Source organism: Elgaria multicarinata, chromosome 2 (assembly GCF_023053635.1).
Source record: "Elgaria multicarinata webbii isolate HBS135686 ecotype San Diego chromosome 2, rElgMul1.1.pri, whole genome shotgun sequence".
NCBI lineage: Eukaryota > Metazoa > Chordata > Lepidosauria > Squamata > Anguidae > Elgaria > Elgaria multicarinata.
In genome coordinates, this window is record NC_086172.1 from 130353958 (window position 1) to 130374303 (window position 20346).

General features: G+C 44.6%; 1 protein-coding gene across 2 annotated transcripts in view; it reads left to right on the forward strand.

Moving 5' to 3' along the window:
* RPAP1 (RNA polymerase II associated protein 1) overlaps nt 1-14243 on the forward strand; it is a 50477-nt gene extending 36234 nt beyond the window's left edge. For both annotated transcript variants that reach the window (XM_063117690.1, XM_063117691.1), the window contains 7 exons: nt 75-270; nt 1869-2018; nt 3806-3948; nt 6315-7119; nt 9521-9697; nt 12148-12204; nt 13820-14243. In XM_063117690.1, the coding sequence (XP_062973760.1) occupies nt 75-270; nt 1869-2018; nt 3806-3948; nt 6315-7119; nt 9521-9697; nt 12148-12204; nt 13820-13975 (1684 nt within the window). In that variant the 3' untranslated portion in view covers nt 13976-14243. The remainder of the gene's footprint in view (nt 1-74; nt 271-1868; nt 2019-3805; nt 3949-6314; nt 7120-9520; nt 9698-12147; nt 12205-13819) is intronic.
* Nucleotides 14244-20346: the final 6103 nt, after the last annotated feature.

The window sequence follows — 20346 nt, forward strand, 5'->3', positions numbered from 1 at the left end:
TTCTAATGAGTTGTTTTTCTGAGTAAAAGCAGTGCCTTTGGGTGTAATGTCATTCTCTCTCTTTCTCCATGTAGGCCGTGTTCTGCTCTGTGCAATCCTTTGTCCTGTTCTCCTGCGCCAGAATCTCTCCCCAGCATTGTTTCTCTGAGTTGCACTGGAGGCAAGCCCCCGATGAGTTTAGCGGGCTCAAAATCACCTTTCCCTTTCCTTACTGCTTTCCTTGCCTTTGTCAACAGCATCATTCACATACACAAAGGGCTGGTTGGCAAAGTGAGTACTGCCATTTTGTTGGCCTGTTGTTTAGGTAGAACCTTTCTGTAGGGGACATGCTCTATCGGCACAAGAGCAGAACGGGCCCTTAGTAGGATGCTTCTGCATTTGGGATGACAGTGTAACTAGGCACTGTAACAATGACAAGTTTTTCCCCAGTTATGTCTGTCAGGCAGCCAATAAAGCCAGGCGTGTGTTGGGTGAGCCCTGCTAGCAGCTAACAAATAGACACATTGGTTGTAGTTGGAGATCACACTAAACTATGATGACATGAACATGCCTAGCCTTCTCCAGACTTGGATGCTCTCTCCTCTCTTCTCCTCCCTCACAGCCAAGAGGAAGAATTCAGACACTTTCACTTCCATTTTTGGTTTACCACAGCTTGTCGTGTCATCCAAACCTTAAACTGTGATTAACTATGTTTAGTTTAAAACAAGCCAACTTCAAACCATAGTTTCAGAAGCTGACTTTTTCAAATCTAGCCATAGTTAATGTTGATCACAGTCTGTCCAGGTAACAGGGCAAACAAAAGCGAAAGTTTTCAAATTCCATGCTAAATCATAGTTTAGCATGATGTCTGAATGCAACCATAGTACGGACACCATATTCATACTGACCCACATATTGTTGTAGCTTAAGTAAAGAATGTACACTATAGGGATATAGAAGGCCTAAATGACTTAGTTATCAGCAAGAATCAAAGTAACATGTAGATGGAAAAAACAGGAAATACCAGTGATAAATGATTGGCCACTAGAATTGTGAAGAGTTGTGGGACAGGAAAAGGTGTGGCAATTACTGTATACATTTAGGACGCAATCCTATGCATGTTTAGGCAGAAAAATTCTTGACCGTACTCCCTGCCACTCCAGGTTTTACCACTTGCTGCCTGTAAAGGCGAGAGCTGAGGATTGTGGTCATATTGTTCTGTTCCTGCCGTCAGAAAGCAGGGCTGGGGAACAGTCCTGCTTCTGGGATGAACATAAAAGACTTCCTGGCCAGGTATGCAGAAGCTACCTGTCAGGTACTGGCATTTGGATTAATACAGGCACCTTACTATCAGACTGATTTGAAGATAGCATTCTTAGAGGCAAAACTGTTTCCTTGTTCAGACTTCAAAGAATGTATTGAGTAAGTTATTATTAAATTAGCTGGTGTTGTTTTTTCAGCCATGCCCTACTGCATTTAGGCATTTTAGGTTTTTTTCAGCCATGCCTAAATCCATGGAGGTGCCTGTAAAGAAGTTGGTGAGGCCCACAACAGTTCCCAAAGAAAAGATGGAATACGATTGGTAGCTCCCTGTTTGGGTCCAAGTATCTTGAATCAGATTGTAGCAAGGGATGCCAAGGGCCAGATCAAGTGTCTGGCTGTTTCCCAAAGTTTTTTAAACATGTGAGTAGTCAAGAGTAATGCCGAGTGCACGATTCTCTCCTGGGAAGCCATCACTTGTAAATTCTCCCAATAGGCAGATGTTGCTGTAAGCTGATTGCTGGATATAGGAATGCCATTTCTGTATGACAGAAGAAAACAGACCAAAGAGAGTCTCTCTGGACTCAGGTGTTGTAATTGTCTCAAATTTTGTTTTGTGTTTTTTACAGTATGCTTCTCTTCTGGATGTAAAGGGTTTGAGAGACTATCTGCTTGAGAGCCGGACTGCTGGTCTGCTTTCTCCAGCCCCCTCCTCTGCATGGCTCTTGCGCCATGAGCACCACTTTCAATACTTTGTGCTTTTGATCGCTCAGAAAATGGTAAGCGTTCTGCTTCGTGCATCTATTGTGGATTGCTTATTTCACCTGTCGTCGTCTTCATCATCATCTGAATCATAGAATCATAGAATAGCAGAGTTGGAAGGGGCCTACAAGGCCATCGAGTCCAACCCCCTGCTCGATGCAGGAATCCACCCTAAAGCATCCCCGACAGATGGTTGTCCAGCAGCCTCTCGAATACTGTCCAATAGCCAAAGCTCCCTGGGCAGTTTACAAAAGATTAAAATCTTAGAAATGCAATACAAAACATAATATAAAAACCATTTACATAACAGAAAACCAATCAACGATAGAAATCCCAGGACCTGTTAAAACCTTACCATACGCTGTCAAATATTTGGGAGTAGAGAAAAATCTTAAATGACATGTTGGTGCCAAGCGGACCTCTCTGGGGAAATTGTTCTATAATTGGAGGACCACCACTGAAAAAGCCCTCTCCCTTGTTGTTGTCCTCCGAACCTCCCTCAGAAGAGGCACCTGGAGGAGGGCCTCAGATGGTGTTCGTAGTGTAGAGGTATGCCGGTACTTTTCCACGACTGATTCAAGGAACGCAAACATCTGACCGAGTGCCTCTGCAGTTATGAACCTCTTCCCTTATTAGAAACACAGGAACCAGTCAACCTGATGCTGGTAAAAGGCACTCCATGCCATTGAGTTTCCAGAGACAAAGGTGACTCTAGGAGAACCCCCCAGATATGAACCTGCTCCTTCAGGAGGAATGCAGCCCCATCCAGAACAGGTTGAACCCCCTCCATCTGGTTCACCCAATGGCAGTATCTCGGTCTTGTCTGAGCTGATGTTATAGGGGTAGCCCTTGCGTGCCCCCTTGCTCACTCAGAGGGCAACCCCCTCTCGTTCTGCCCCGTTGGTGGTGGCCTCACCCCCAGGCAACCGCCTCTTTCATGCACCAGCTACAGGGAGCTGATGCAAGGCCTTGCCAGGTGGCAGGGAGTCTCCAAATGAAAGTTCCAAATCAGAAGGTTTTTTGAAGGAGCCGCAGGCAGGCAGCAGGATGGGAAAAGCTCTCAGTCATATTCTACCTTGGCAGATGGTCTCTCCTTTACCCTCCTTTGCAGCGGGGGTGCTGGTACAGAACCTGCAGAGGAGGAGGGGGAAGGAGGGATATGGCAATAGAAGATGGTGAATGTGGCTGTGACTTCTTTAATAGTTTTTGGGGCCCACTGATTTATTTACCACCCACCCACCCCTTTTGACAAAAACACACCATAAAGTGTTGTTGCACTTTGGAGTCCAACTTACCACACATGAGCACAAGGTGACAGTGTATTTTGAGGCTGCAGATATTTAAAGCAGCCTGCTTCTAGGATCCCATTCACCCACACCCACACTGAAATGGCTGAAATAAGCTCTCTTTCAAGGAGCTTCTGGACTGTTTTTTGTGCTGCATGAATTTATTAACCATAAGGGGGAAACGTTAGGTGGTTACTGTGCAGAAGGCAAACCAACCCCCTCTTTTGACAAAGCAAAGTCTCCATCTTGTCATATCTCTTGTCACGCTGAATACACACAAAGTTATACTGCGTTATGTTGATTTGGGGTCTGTGTGGAAGTATAAAAATCCAGCGAATGGGGGAGTGAATGTTAAGGTTCCTATTTAATTAATTAATTAATTAATCAATTGGTAGTGCACTTACCATACTCTAAAAGACATCTGTTATTTCTCATAACATCCCCACCCTTTCCCTGTCTCCATGTCAGTGTTAATGGCTGCAGTATTTTTATATCTTGGGCTTTTGTTTCCTATGCAGGCAGGTACTTGTCCGGATTACAGCCAGCATGCTTCCCTCCATCACTCGGTTGCCATGGCATTGTTAAGTCGTCTGTTGCCAGGCAGTGAGCACCTAGCTCACGAACTCCTATTGGGTCTTGCTTTTAATCCAAAACTGATTCCGTAAGTCTCCCTCCCTCCCTCCCCCTCCCCTTGAACAACCCTTTTCTAGTGCTTAGGACATGGATAAACCATTTGGGAAAGAAGGAAAGAGATGTACAGAACTTAGTTAAAATGGTCTGAGGGGAAAGTTGGCGCCTTTCCACAACCTGATCTACGTTCCCTTGTTGTGGGAATTCTGCTGTCAACATAGCTGAGGCAATGTTTAGTCACAGCTCCATTTCGTTGAAGCACAGATGCTGCCTTCTTGTTCTTCTCTACAACATCTGAGGCCTGTTTTAAATCTCCTAACCATCTCTGGTGCTTTTATCTGCTGCTCAGGAGGTGGAAGTTATATTTAATTGTTTCCTTGACCTCTCCAAAGATGACAACATAGTCTTCATATAAAAATTGCAAAGTGAGATAAATTCTGGGGAGTGGGGGTGAGTGTGTGATTTGGCCAAAGCATAAGGACTAATTAAGCATGGATTTAAATCCACCTAGTCCAAATCCAGCACTTTCTCTACTGCACTGCCCATGAGTCAATCTGAGACCTGAAAACTGGGCAGCTGAGCTGGGTTTCACTCTGACCTGGTCTGTAACCATCTCCATTTCAAGACATGCCCTATTCTGACTGCATAGGTGATTTCATAGCATTTCCTCAATTTGGATCCACGTAGAATTTCAGATGCTTGTATTTCCCTGCATCCGTGCTGTGCCCCAACAGTACTGTGGATATGTTTGGCTTGATAAATAATCCCAGCTGGTATTTGGCAGTTTCCAGATTTAAGTAATAAAATTAATCAAAATTAGACATGTCATTGAACTTCGTGATTGCCTGGTTTGAAATGCAAAATTGCCTAGTTCCTAATGCTCAGGTGCAATATTAATTGTTTGTTTTCTGCAGAGATATGCTGAGAGTGCTTTTCAATTTGTCTTCATTTTTTGGACAACACTGTTTGCTCAGACATAACTAAGTAAACACTTCCACAGGGGCATTTTGGTAGTGTGTAGTGTGGTGTAGTGGCTAAAGTGTCAGACTGGGAGTCGGGAGATCCAGGTTCTAGTCCCCACTCGGCCATGGAAGCTCACTGGGTGATTTTGGGCCAGTCACAGACTCTCAGCCCAACCCACCTCACAGGGTTGTTGTGAGGATAAAATGGAGAGGAGGAGGATTACGTACGCTACCTTGGGTTCCTTGGAGGAAAAAGGCGAGATATATATGCAATAATAAAATAAATAAATCCTGAAATCGTCAAGGGAAAAAGGAGCTGTGCAAACTCTTTTGGCACTGGGGAACGTCCCACTCTAACCAGCCTTTATCATATGTTATAGTATAGTGCAGCAGTGGCATTTTATGCATTGAGTATTAGTTATCTGCTAGTCCAGTGGACCAAATTTGGCCTGCCATCTCATCCGACCCACGGCCCCTTTCCAAAACCCCACCGACTCAGGAGGGATAGGGAGTAGGACAGCAAGTGAATCGAGGCTGCAGGTCTCTTGACTTTGCTCTTTCCTCCCCTTCCTTGGCTTGGGACTCAGCCACAACCTTGAGGATATATTTTTATATTTTCAGTTTATGGCCAAACTTCCTTCTGATGTGTTAAATTTAAAAATTGCACAGGCTCTTCTCTCAAAGCAGTAGAGCTTTCTAGGCTTTGCTAGTTACCTGAACCTTTAAAATCCTCTTATTTGGATGTTTTCGCTTCGCTTTGTTGAACAGCAATTAGCATCCAGGACTTGGACAAAGAGGGGATAGAAATGTAATCCAGTATAATACAATAGAGTCAATTTAGACATTTTTGTGTGGGATGTTGTTTTGTCAAGTGTTCTCCAATGATGCTTGTAATTGGCGATCCAACGCCCAATCGTGATGAGGGGAGTTGTCCAAGGTGAAATAAATTCACTTGCTAAAGTTTAGACTTTCAGGATTAGACAAATTGATGTCTAGAAGGTTTAAACAAATTGATGGAGGATAGATCTCTCAGTGGCTATAAGCTCTGGTACCTTAAGCAGGAGGCCTCTTGTATACAGGGTTCTGGAGACAAACAGGCAGAGAGCCATCACCTTTATAGCCTGCTTGTGAACTTCCCTAGAGGCATCTATCTAACCACTGCTGGTGATGGATTAAATCGATCTCTGGTCTAATCTAGCCAGGCAGTTCTTACATTCTTATTAGCAGCGCTTTCTAAATAATAGAATATGTTCCTTCAGGGCAGTGCCTTGGAGTCATTTTGCATCTCCATTTGTGAACACAGAGATAATGCACTCTATGGGGGATTGCTCTTGCACTGCAGGGAACAGATAAGGGAATAGCAATATTCAGATGTGCTCCATTGCATTAGCAAAGAAAGCACCACCATTGATGGTCTGTTTTCGCCTTTTTGCAGAGAAGGCAAAGCTGGGGGGCCTGAAGCTGCTGACTTCTCAGACCTTCTGCATTTGAGCTCGAAGGCCAAGCCCACCAAGCCCGGCTCAGCAGCTGCCATTTCTCCACACCCGAGTCGCGGCGCCTTACTGGAAGAAGCGTACCAGCATCTCCCACTGATCCAAGCCTGTTACCTCTCTCATTTGGTTTACTTGGAGCCAGCTCTTGTCCGTTCTAGAGACATTTACCAGGGCCGAACATACCTTGTCCAATCCAGGCTTCTTCCGGAGGTCAAAGGACCCATCCTACCTTCGGATTGGCCGTTCCTTCCTCTCATCAACCTCTATAACAAAGTGACTGGTGGAGAAATGCTGTGGGCTGTGCCGAGCTCTCTTCCTGTGGAACTAGTGAACACTGTGACCCGGAACCTGCAGTGGGTCCTCCTGTTGGAGACCTGGCGAGCCGGGGTCCTTCAGGGCATCTCGCCTGCAGCCAAACTTGCAAGGCTCATGTGTGTCTTCCTCACAGGCAGTGACTTGTTCCTGGAAGGGCCTGTCCATTGCTACACAGCTGCTCTACTCTCGCTTTATTGCCACTCCAAAGTCCAGGCCTCCTTGAACTTGGATGCTCCCCTCCCTGGCTTAGCCTCTTTCCATGACCTCTACATCAACCTCCTGGAACAGTTCGAAGGCGTCTCCTTTGGGGACCCTCTCTTTGGCATCTTTGTGCTTCTTCCCCTGCAGAGGCGATTCAGTGTTCAGCTGAGGATGGCTGTCTTTGGGGAGCATGTGAGCACCTTGAGATCACTGGGTGTTCCTCTCCAGCAGGCAAGTCTCATGGTGGCTACTTGAGGTCAGTTCACCCAACCACTGGAGTGAAGTGGAGCCAGGATGAGAGCTATGGGGGCGTGCGAGCATCCCTGCGCTTATCCCAAAAGCAGCTGAGTCTTTCTGAGCATTCCAGGCGCCCGCTTTCACCTCTGCCCCACAATCCTTGCCTTATTTATTTATTTAAACATTTGTATCCCGCTTGATATCATTTGGATCTCAGGACAGCGAACAGATAAAATCAAAGAGTATAAAGCAGTAATTAATGTACGCATTAAACTATTAACCAGCTGAAACCAGTAGAAAATTTAAAAGCAATAAAAACAATTAAAGCTATGTTCAATTTTAGCCCTCAAAGGTTTTGATAAGCCACATTTTAACTTGGTGCCAAAACGAAGCCAGCGTCTGCCAGTCGGGCCTCCAGGGGGAGGGCATTCCACAACTGGGGTGCCACAGCAGAAAAAGCCCTCTCCCATGTCCCACCATAGTGTATCTCTTGAGTTGGTGAGATGTGGAGGAGGGCTCCTCCCACAGATCTCAAATCTCAGGCAGGCGTATATAGAGAGGCGCTCCCTCAAGTACCGAGGTCCCAAGTCATTTAGGGCTTTAAATGTCATTGCCAACATCCTGAATTCTGACAGTAAGTGTATAGGCAGCCAAGGTAATTCCCTTAAGACTGGTGTTAAATGGTCTCTTTGTGATGTCCCAGTCAGCAGGTCTAGCTGCTGCATTTTGCACTAGCTGCAACTTCCGAGTCATCTTCAAGGGCAGCCCCGCACAGAATTCATTCCACTAGTCTAAGTGGGAAGTTACCAGTGCAAGCAATACTGTGGCTAGGTTATCCCTGTCTAGGATAGGCTGTAGCTGGCAGATCAGCCGAAGCTGGCCCCAAGCACTCCGGGCCACAGAGTCCACCTGGGCCTCCAGTGACAGGGATGGGTCGAGGAGTACTCCCAAGCTCGGCACCTGCTCTTTCAGAGGGAGGGCAACCGCACCCAGAACAGGTTGCTTATCCAGTTCCCAGACTCAGGAACCACCAATCCACAGAGCTTCCATCTTATTAGGATTCAGCTTTAGTTTATTGACCCTCATTCAGCCCATTACAGCCTGCAAAACGGGTCCAGCACTTTCACCGCCCTAGTTGACTCTGACAACAAGAAATAGAGCTGAGTGTCATCAGCATATTGATGGCACCCAATCCCAAAGCCCCTAATGACCTTACCCAGTGGCTTCATATAGATGTTAAATAGCATGGGGAATTGAACAGAGCCCCATGGCACCCCGCAGCTTCGTATCCATAGTATCCTCTAGCTCTCTGGAATCGGCTCTGCCGAGTGGGAGTGGATCCTACTCCCATCTCTCAGAGCCAATCCACCAGGGATGCTTTTCTTCTCCTCAGCAGACCATCCCTGCTGAAGAGAAAGCCTCCAGGGGCCTTCTTCATGAAAATACCCTGCAGAATATCTTTTTTCCTGCCACGGGTGCTCGAATGTGTAGCCCTAGTCCAGAGGGAAAATGATGCTTCGCTACCACATGGAGCACCCGCTGCTGCCTCCACTGCCCTGAGATAAGTTTCTGTTTTGGAGCGGGGATGGCAGGGAATGGGGGAATTCAAAGGGGCAGGAGCAGCTTCCGGATAGGGGAGAGCCCAGCCCTGCTCACAACAGGCTGTGAACAGGACTGTGTGTTTGCTCTGATTCTAACCCCAGCCTGATCGAATGCAACCCGTGGTGAGTGCTGAATCCTCAGTGGAGCAATGGTTTCTTTCATTCTCTGCCCAAATTACGAATCATCTTGCGCTACACAAGGGCCCTTAACCCATATGTATCTGCAAAATGTGGCCCAGGGCCTTCATTTAATTTGGACTGGTCCCTTTGTTCTAAATCTCAGTGTAAGGAGGATGCTTCTCTTACTCCTGCAGTCATAGCCTCATATCGCCTGGAGAGTCATCCCTTGGCACCCTTGAGGGGCTTGTGGTAGCCGGGAGCTTGGGAGCCTGGAGACACGGGGAGTGATGCAGGGAGAGGGCACCCAGAAGGAACTCTGGCGCAATCCTGCAATACCTCCGAAGCAGGGAAGAGCTCCTGGGTAGGGGTCGGCGAGGGATATACGCTGGCAGGTGGGAGGGAAAGCTTCCGTGGCTTCTAGGGTCACTTTAGGAGTATGCAATGTGTGAGGATGGAGTCAGTGTAATAGCCATGGCCACTGTCAGGTTGGTCCTTCTCAGCCTTGAGCTCTGGCAGACTCAGACCTCTGTCCTCCCTGAAGGATCCACAGATGCTCCCCCATCCTGGGCATCTTTTGTCCCCCACTTCTCTAATTAAATGTTACGTTTTCTTGATGCGCAGACAAGAGGGGCATTTTGAGGAATCGTGATGTTACTGTCCTGGCTTTGTTTCAGTTCCCCCTGCCTCTGGAGCAGTACCTTTCCCCACCTGAGGACAATCTCAGCCTCTTAAGGCAGTACTTCCGGAGCCTGGTCACAGGGGCCTTGCGACACAACCGGTGCCCTGTGCTATATGTGGTTGCCGTGGCCCATGTCAACAGCTTCATTTTCTCCCAGGAGAGCACCGCACAGGTAGGTGGTAATCTTTCAAAGCCTGGCTATGATGCATCCTGTTCTTCTACCAACTGTGTGAACAGCCCTCCTCCTCTTGATGTCTTTTTGTAGTAGAGCAAAAAGCAATTGAGATTTCACTTGGAAGGTTCTGTGCAATGTCTTGGCCTCCAGTGTGTCCGTGAGCTTGCAAATGAATTTTTGAACATAATAAAAATGGTTTACAGCATCATTGTGGGGTCTGCCTTTGAAGACAGTGTGGAAACTTCAATTTGTCTCTAATGCAGCTGCCAGGTCCCTCCACCCCCCACCCAGGACCAGCAGATCAAATCAGATCATGTTGACCATCAACTTTGCTGGTTGCTAACTTATTTCCAGTTCAAAGGGCTGTTTTACCCTGGTCCAAGGCCATTTAGGACTTCAAATGCTATCTCAGGAATTGCCACCTTCTGTACGAATGACAGCTTTGTTTCATTGCTAAGGCAGGTATGAGAAGAAGAGCCTCTTTGGTGGTGGCATCTAGACTGGAATGCTCACCCACATCTGGGTCCTTCATTGCCTATTTTTAGCTGGGGGTAGGGAGGGGAGGAGACCACGGAAACTCCTTGTAGCAGCTTCCTATGTGCCATGGGGCCTCCCCCTGAAGCTCTCTGGCTAGAAGCTTGAAATTGAGCGTCCAGTGAAAACTGCAGGGTGGATGGAGCATGGCGAAGGAAAAGATCCCCACTGTGATCCATCTGCCCTGCATACGATAGTTGTTAGCCTCTGACGTCAGACCCTTACGACTATCCCCATAGGATTGCGGCCTAAATGTATTTTAATCTTACAGTTACTTTTATTACTGATTTTAAAACTATCCTTACTATTGCTTTGATATTTTCTTATGCCTTGATTGGTTATATATAAAGTTCTTTTGAGTATATGCTTGATGTAGACAACTGGGGTAGAAATGGTATCTATCAATCAATCAGTCAATCCATTGTTTCTTCAGTAATGACGTCTCCCTGGTTTTTGAGAATGTGGTTACGCGCCAAGTGACTTGAAAGAGAGTTCAATCAATTCACCATTGCATGATGGCTTTCCGACTATTACTGGACAGGCAATGTGATTAGGTTGCCTGAAGGGATCTGACGCACGCTGATCTCCCTGGACGCACTGGATTGTATCCAGTGGAAAGCCACTCATGCAACCCCTCTGATGGGTTGGGGAGTTTTACTGACGATCGTAGGCCCACCTGAGTGCCCACTCCAGCCTTCTGGAGCTCCCCAAATGGGGGCCCCCTCCCCTAGGCCGCACATCATTTGGTGGTTTCCTGGCTTTTGAGCATTCTTATTTTTTCTCCTCCAGTAAGACCTCTAAACTAAAATTTGCTGGTGTTTTGGCCCTTGGCCCTGGAACGTGGCTCCCAAGTACTTCTCCAAAACAGAATTTGGCCCTTGGACTGAAGGAGGATTCTCATAGGTTAATGTTGTGGTGGGCTACAGTGTGTGTGAGAGGATGGAAACCTCCATAACGGGCTGGCGGTGTCTTGTGCAAGCAGAACTCTTGCATTACTGCCCATTCCCTTTGATCTCCTGGCAGCATGCAATAGGGGCAAGCCCCATTGCACAGCCCCACCGCATCTCTTCTTCATTCTGACTGTGCCAGAGTGGGGAGGAGTGCGATGGGCCAATGCAAGACGGAAAGGGCAACCCAGCATTTTCTTCCTCACACCAGCCACACCACACCACACTCCAGGAGTGCTGAGCTGCATCACACGTCCTTCTTTCCTTTGCCACCATGCAAGTAACCTGGGTCTTTTGAGGCCAGATGCAGAGAGAGTTAATATAATCTAGGGTGACCATATGAAAAGGAGGACAGGGCTCCTGTGTCTTTAACAGTTGCATAGAAAAGGGGATTTCAGCAGGCGTCATTTGTATATATGGGGAACCTGGTGAAATTCCCTCTTCATCACAACAGTTAAAGCTGCAGGTGTCCTGCCCTCTTTTAAATCTGGTCACTCTGGTATAGCTCCTGCAGCTTTAACTGTTGCAATGAAAAGGGAATTTCACCAGGTTCCCCATATATTCAAATGACACCTGCTGAAATTCCCTCTTCAATACAACTGTTAAAGATATAGGAGCCCTGTCCTCCTTTTCATATGGTCACCCTATATAATCCTTAGGGAACAACAGATGGTGGCCTATCGGATTGTTTCTTAGGGACGCCGAAAGAAAGCTGATATGCCAGGAAGCGACTCCACAAACAGCAGCCCAAGAAACAAGACGTATCTTTGCAGATTCTTCTTTGCAATTTTTTTATCTGAAAAAGAAATGTAGGGTATAGAGGTTTCAAGACTGGTAAATTCAGCATTGTCTGTGGTGATGATGAAGACGATTCTCTTGGGAGCACTGAAGAGTTAAGAGTTTTTGCTCTGAGGAAAGAAGCCATAACAGTGTCTTACCTCTAATATATTTTGTATTTTGTCTCAGGAGGTTGATGTTGCACGAAAAGATATGCTCCAGAAGACCTGGCGCTTGACGGATGAGGTAGGGGCACTAGACTGTTTGTAGACTGATCTTGGAATGCTACAAATTGAGCCTTTCAGGTGCTGAATGATCATACCTCTCTTGCACAGTACTCCAAATGTCGAAAACATGTTTAAATGGGGTGTGTGCATGCGTATTTGGCCTTTGATACATTAATTTGGCTCTCTTGCTCACTGCAACCAATTGTGATGCTTCCCACGCTGATCCCATTTCCTGGTTCAAACAGCAGAATAAAAGAGCCGTAATTTCTATAGGAGGGTACAATCTACATGGAAGAACATTGAGCACAACTCTGTGCACCGTTCTTACTTCCTACCATTGGAGTTGAGTGCTAAAATGCCAAATTAGCAAAACATAGAATCATAGAATAGTAGAGTCGGAAGGGGCCTATAAGGCCATTGTGTCCAACCCCTTGCTCCATGCAGGAATCCACCTTAAAGCATACCTGAAAGATGGCTGTCCAGCTGCCTCTTGAATTCCTCTAGTGTGGCAGAGCCCACTAGCTCCCTAGGTAATTGGTTCCATTGTCGTACTGCTTTAACAGTCAGGACATTTTTCCTGATGTCCAGCTGGAATCTGGCTTCCCATAACTTGAGCCCATTATTCCGTGTCCTGCACTCTGGGATGATCGAGAAGAGATCCTGGCCCTCCTCTGTGTGGCAACCTTTCAAGTATTTGAAGAGTGCTATCATGTCTCCTCTCAGTCTTATCTTCTCAAGGCAAAACATGCCCAGTTCTTTAAGTCTCTCCTTTCAGCTTCTCTTCCAGGAATTTATCTAACCCACCCACCCCTGCCATTAAAGCCATCCAAATCAGTGGCCACTGCTTCCTCTTCTGGTACCAAATTCCATAGTTTAACTCCTCCCCACCAACTACATAGAGTAGGATTCCTTGGCCTTTTTGGACCAGTGGACACATTTGGGAATTTGAAAAACTGCTGTAGCAACACCACAATTTCCCTAATCAGTGGATTGTCACTTTGGCATCTACCTGTTGTGTCTATAGATCTTAGGCTGCTCCATTTTCAGCAAAGTCTTTTGTTTCGTATACACAATTTTGTACTGAAACAGTCTTTAATATCACTGACGTACACACTCTTTTAAATGATATACTTGCTTCATGGAAATTAACAAAAGGTCAGCATAAATGGATTCTTTGTACCCTTTTGACAGCTATAAGTCTGTTATTACAACATTGGAAGGACAAACACCTCCTATAACGCAATGGATTGATGACCTTACAATGTTTTTAATATTTGAACGGCTGGCATGTAGACACCACCTTCAAATGGATACCTTTTTGGATATTTAGTCTGTTTTTCTTGAAGCCTATGTATAATGGTTAGAAAATTGCATGCATATCATACAAATCCATGTAGGTGTATTTAAAAAATGGGGCGGGGGGATTAAAAATAGTTTGGCCACCCATAGGCACTACATTTGCTGGTGCCAATGAAGATGCCCGTGGGTGCCGTGGCACCTGTGGATATATTGGGGACCCCTGCCAGAGACTGAAAGGCCCATAGTCTCTTGAGTTTTGAGTTCTATTGAGGTATGTTGGGGAAATATTTTCCTTTGCTTCTCAGCCACACATGATTTCCTATTACTCCTTTCAGGCATTAAAGAGACAGCTTCTTTACTACAAATTGCCAAATAAAGATAGCCCAGCAGGCTTTGACCTTTATGAACAACTTCCTGCCATTCGATTGAAATACCTGAATGCTGTGACAAGGAGGGAACACAAAGGGGACACATTAGTGCCCGACTTGTAGAGAAGAACCCCGGCAGCCGGCTGGAGAAGTAGGGGGCCGCAATGCTGAGATGGCAGAAAAGCTTGTGTCACCTCCAGGCTGTTTTGCCTGAGCAGAACAGAAAGGGATCCGCACGGTCAGACTCGGCCTGGCCTTGATAGGACATTGGACCGTCGTTCCATTTCTTGTTTCCAGTCAGCTGATTTTTCACGATGGAAGAAAAAAAGAAAAACAAGTATATGTACTGAGATGGAAGATGAATGATTAAAAAATGTGGTATGAGGGTGAAGTGTTGGTAGGATTTATTAATTTCTCATGTTGGAAGAGAGATTGTCTTCCAGTATGAGCACTTGATTGTTGTTTTTACCTCAAGCACTAATCTGATGTGCAGCATTACATTTGGCCAGAAGACTGTAACGTCTGGGATAGAAATATCTGGGGAAGGAGAAACGGACTCTCTGAAACTGTTGTTGAGACAGTGACTTGCAGGGCCTGTTAAGTCCCGCAGCTGTTCTCCGCCAGACGTCTGCAAACTACATTAGAAGTTTTCATCTCTGCACAAAGCCACCTGCTTCTTTCTGTCTGTTTCTCTGCATTAGCTGTTTTCTCCCTCTTTATTTTTATAACCTTATTACCTTTAATACAGTTAGCATTTGCAGAACAGGATGTTTTCAGCTGCAACCATTCCCCGTAAGGGAGAGAGAAAGAGAAAGAAGTGGATGGTTGGAAATGCACACAGCAAGAAATGAAACGTTCTCAATCTGAAGGCATGCTGGGAGGGGTACATCAGCTTTCTATAGGGGTGGGGGGAAAGATTTCTATGGAGGGGAGGAAGCCAGGTTCAGAAGCTGGCTCTGATCTCTTCAAGATTAAAATAAAGGGAAATGGTTAATGTATATGGGCCAAATACAGATTCTCCTGCTGTTTCACCAATGTTTTAGTAAATTGGTTGACATGGCCTATGATTATTTGATTATTGTGGTGGTGGTGGTTCTTAATGAGAGCTTAGATCCCTTGTTGGATAGCAGTATACCTGCCCCTAAGAGTTAAACGGTGGTGAGACTTATGCTCCAGGCTTATATAGCTGAACTTGGTCTGATTGATGCCTGGAGAACTTTGTGTCCAAGGTGATAGAAAACATATTTTTTATTGGACTCCACGTGTTTTTTTTAAATAAATGTTGAAGATGTAATGAATCTAATGCTTCTCTTATCCATATGTTTTGACAATACCCAATAGTCACCTCCTTTTAGGAGATCATAATAGGAATAAACTTTGTATTGGAATACTTTTTAATATTGAATGGTGTGCATGTCCTCCTAAACTGTTTTCCCATTTCTTGGAAGTTAACATATGGTCAGCACAAATAGATATGCTGAGCCCTGATGACAGCCAAAAGACTAATATTACAACATTGGAAGGATAAATGTTCACCTCCTATAATGCAATGGACTGAGGACCTAAAAACTCTATCAACATTTAAATTGATAGGATAAATATATGGATATTTGGCTTGCTTTTCTTGAATCTTACGCATAATCAGAAATGAAAGAACGCAGCATGATTAATTCCCTCTTTCAAGTTCCTACATTGCTAAAAGTTTCAGCACAATCATGTTCTATTTGTTCCGTACGTGTTTTAGCTAATCATCAATCTTACTTTGCCACATGCTTACTCAGGTATTGCGGTAATAATGGCATCAAATAGCAGCTCTTGTCACTAATTTGTGACAATTTCATCAATCCAATAAATGACTGGCAGCCTATAAGAAACATACCAGTTGCCATGCTAATACCTGCTTAATATTGTTTGATAACTTGGCTTCCCTATCAAATGAATAGGTCATCAACATTATTACCATTGCTTCTCCAGAAGGAGTCTTTGGCCTTCAATGCCATTTTCCACAGCTCTGGATAATAAGTATTTCCTGTTTGTAAGCTAAGAACTTTATCAGTCCTGATATTTTTACCCTAAGAACTGTCTTAGAAATATTTTCCTTTATACTAGTTTATGTGTCAAGATTAATATTATAAAACTTTTGGATGAGATCATGCTGTAAGTGAAGAGTAGGATCTTGAAAGCTGCCTAAGAAATGGGTTAAATAAATATATAACAATAGATGAAATAAGATCAGCTGTCTATTGAAAACACAATTAGACAGTTTAATAAAATTGGTGTTCTGAAAATATTAGAACATAAGTAGTCTTTGCCCCATGGATTGCTGCACTTCCTGCTTCAAACTGAACAATTGTTCTTTAATGATGTACATAATGTTAAGATGAAGCTGCCCATCAACCAAGAATTCACAGGACTGCCTCATAACTGAGGTAAAATCTTATTCCCCCTTTTTTTTATTGGAATCCCACTACTATTATTTTTAAAAAGTGAAGCCAGAATGCTTTGAGATGCATTCTCAATTTTAACAGACCGTAAGACATAACCAATCCATGTTAAGGGATTCTGATTATGCATGCTGTCTTAAGTGCACATGAAGTATCAAGCTGCATAAGATCAAGGTATACTTGTCTGACCAGGCTTGTCAAGAATTTCAGCAACTGGTGGTTACTAGAACAGTCTTACCATGCTCTCCTCCAGGCTTCAAAGCAGGGGTGGACTTCTGGAGGTCCGGGGCCCATTTTCAACTCACAGACTCCACTGTGGGTGGCACTCTAGCATTTACAGAGTACCCAAAGGGCCAAATTTACTTCGCAAACAATCTAAATTTGGCTGCTTGGGGACTCAGTAGTTGCTAAGGGTGCCACTTTTTTGGAGTGGGGGAAGTATTTAAAATTTGCAGGCAGGGGGGTTGTGGGGAATGCATTCATCCCATGGGCTGTGGGTTGCCCACCTCTGCTATAAAGCTTCAGAGTAGCACTTTAAATTGGACCTGGAATCCAGTGGCAAAACACTGCCATAATAACCGAAACGTCCAATTAACAGTCTTGAGGCCCTATTCTGGACCAATTTCAGTTTCTAGATTGTTTTTCAAGGCAGCCCCACATACAATGCATTGCAAAGCCTAAACAGGAAGTCACTGGAGCATAGGTAATTGTGGCCAAGCTGTCTCCATCTGGATGTCGTTGCAGTAGGTATATCAGCTGAAGGTGTTAAAAGGCATTTCAAGCTACAAAGACCACTTAAACCACTAATGGCAGTGATGGATCAATAAGCAACCCCAGGCTAGAGTTGATTTTTCAGGGGAATAGTGGGGAACCTTGGCTGAGGGTTAAATTTAACCCACCAGGCCATTCTGTCTGGCTCATTGGCCTTGTCCAAGGCCCCTTCTCAAATTCTCACCCTGTCAGAGAGAGAGAGAGAGAGAGTGAACTGTAGCTTCAAGGCCTTGGCTCAATCAACTTCCCATCCTGGGGGAGTGACACCAGTCCAGGACTCCCCTGCAGCCTTGGGGAGCACTCCTTGAGGGCATGAGTCCACTTTGCTCCTCCCATGCCTTTTCTGATTGGACCAAAGCCAGTTTGGGACTCAGCCAGGGGCTAGAGGAGCAGGTCTTCCATATGCCAAGGGAGTTCCTTGTCCTGCATAGTTTTAGCCAACCCATCACTGAAAGTGTTTGAAGTCTAGTATTTTATAATGTATTTCTCCTGCAGTTCACTAGAGGGTGCTGCTGAATGAAATATTGGTTAAAATCCTAGACTTTCAAAACTTCCAATTGTTGAGCAAATGAACTCATTTTTAAACCTATAAAGCATCTTGCTTTGTGTTGGTGTTCTAAACTACTTATTGTTAGGAATCAATCCAATCCCTTGGCAACGCAATAGGCATTTTAAAAATCAAGTTGATTGATTTATTTTTAAAGCAAGGTCACAGTGTGTTCACTAGTCCAGATTAATCCTTATGAAAATATAAAAGTGATTTGTCATTTGTTGCTTTTTATTGGGCGAGCAGAGAACGGCCCCTTTGGGGCTAGTGTTTGTAGTAAATTGCCAGGCAAGTCATTTTCCTGACCAAGCTTGTCAAGTCTCTTTTTCTGATGAGGCTTTTGAGGTTGAAAAATTCCACAGTTGGTAACCATCCAGGGTTCTGTTTTGCTTGACAAAGAGGGTCAGGCGGGCTGCCATAATTTATTTGTGGTTATACAAGTGGAGCAGTAAAGTCTTGGCAATTTCAGTTCTTTGTTCGTTGTTTCCTCATTGGTAAGATCTTATTCGTGATTGCTGAGGAGATGGTCCCACACAGGGCGCTTCCATCCGCCCACAGTGCACCCCGAAAACGATCGTGTAACTTGCCTGAAAAAGAGACGAGGAAGAAGCGTCCTTGCCGGCGGCGCCACCCACCTCCCTCCTCGCCGGCTGGCTCGGAGAGCTCGGCAGAAGAAGGCGGGGTGGAGAGCTTCCGCTCTCCACCCCGCCTTCTTCCGCCGAGCTCTCCATCCCGGCCGTCGAGGAGGGAGGTGGGCGCCGGCAAGGACGCCTCTTCCTCGTCTCTTTTTCAGGCAAGTTACACGATCGCTTTGGGGTCGCACTGGGGCTGCATGGAAGCGGCCTCAGTACGATTATTATTATTATTATTATTATTATTATTATTATTATTATTATTATTATTATTAATTTATATAGCACCATCAATGTACATGGTGCTGTGGAAGTGCCCACTATAATTATTGTGTCTTTTCTTTCTCTCAGACTTGTTAGGCTGCAGTCTTATAAACTTTCGGTAGGATGTAAGGTCCACTAGACATGGTGGCTGGGAGATGCTGGGTCTTGTAGGACTCTTTTCTGTCTAAACATGGATAGAATCACGCCCTTAATGTTGCAGTATGAGAACCACACTTCATGCATTTTGTCTTATAAAGGCAATATATTAACCAACTGAGCATAGTTTAAGAACATTTTCAAGTGATTCGTTTTTCAAGTGATTCATTTAAATATTTTACATTTTACTATGAAAAACATCTAAATATTTTACATTTTATTTATTATTTAAGGCATTTTTTAATTTTGAAATATTGATTAAAGATGCAGGATACCACTCCTGAGAGGTATTAATTATCTTAGTTGCCAGTGTTTTGCTTTCTCTTGTGCCAAATTTTCAGGCTGTAACTTACAACAACATATATGATTGTCAAGAATTGTTCGCTGCAATGGATTCTCCCATCAGCATAAGCTTATGAAGGGGAATGTCAAGAAGAAGCAGACAGGCCTTTAGATCTAGATTATTTTATATGCATTTTGTATTATGTATTGAATTTAGATTAGTTCAGCTATTTACGGTGCAGTCCTATGCACCCTGGCTACTGATAAGCCTCAGAACTCAGAGGCTTATGAGTATTCTAAGCAGAGTGGCAAGAGCCTTGTACCTCATAGAATCATAGAATAGTAGAGTTGGAAGGGGCTCACAAGGCCATCGAGTTCAACCCCCTGCTCTTTGCAGGAATCCACCTTAAAGCATACCTGACAGATGGCTGTCCAGCTGGCTCTTGAATGCCTCTAGTGTGGGAGAGGCCACAACCTCCCTAGGTCATTGGTTCCATTGTTGTACTGCTCTAACAGTCAGGAACTTTATAGAATCATAGAATAGTAGAGAATCATAGAATAGTACCTCGCACCTTACGCCTCCCATCTAGTGGAGGCTTCAGGAAGGGGAAAGGAAGGAGGCTGGGGGGGCCTTAAGATTTGTCATATGGTTGCCACCCAAGTTTCTTTGCCTCCACACCCACCCCAAATACCCCCTTTTCATCATCTCCGTGCAATTTTGGTCGCAAAATGGGACATAGTCTAGGGGACATAGGATTGCTTCCTCCATTGCTCATTTGTTATGTATTAACCTTGCAGTAGAATTGTAAAGAAATTCCTCGAATCTCTCTTGTCCTACCACAAATACGTAAATATATGTTTGTTAATTTATCCAAATTTAAATCAACAATTTCTCTACTTTTCTCAAGAACATTTTTTTTTTTAAAAAAATCCTTTTATTTGTGTCTCCATATTCCAGGTCTAGAGAGGTGGAGCAAGGGAAATATGGAAACAGACAATTTCAATATTCAGTGCAAAAGCAGTTAAATTTATGTGTGTCATTGCCATAATTATTATTATAGCGGTAGTAGCAATATCGAAATAAAAAGAATTTAGAGTTTGCTGGCAAATTCAGGGTTTTAGCTAATGGGAAACCTGAGCTGGGAGCCAAGCATAGTCTCTGAAATGCTGAAGTGGGATGTTTCTACTCCTTTCAAGGTCTCCTACGATGGCATAGTGACTGTGACCACAATCCAGGTCCATAATCTTCAGCAGCCCATATGAGATGAGTAACTGCTTTTCACTCTGTCTGATGTGCTTGTTTCTCAAACTTGAACAGGTGTATCTGAGATTCACCAGATGAAAAGAGAATACAACGTCTTGAAAGGTCAGACTCTACTCAGTGATAGATTTGCAAAT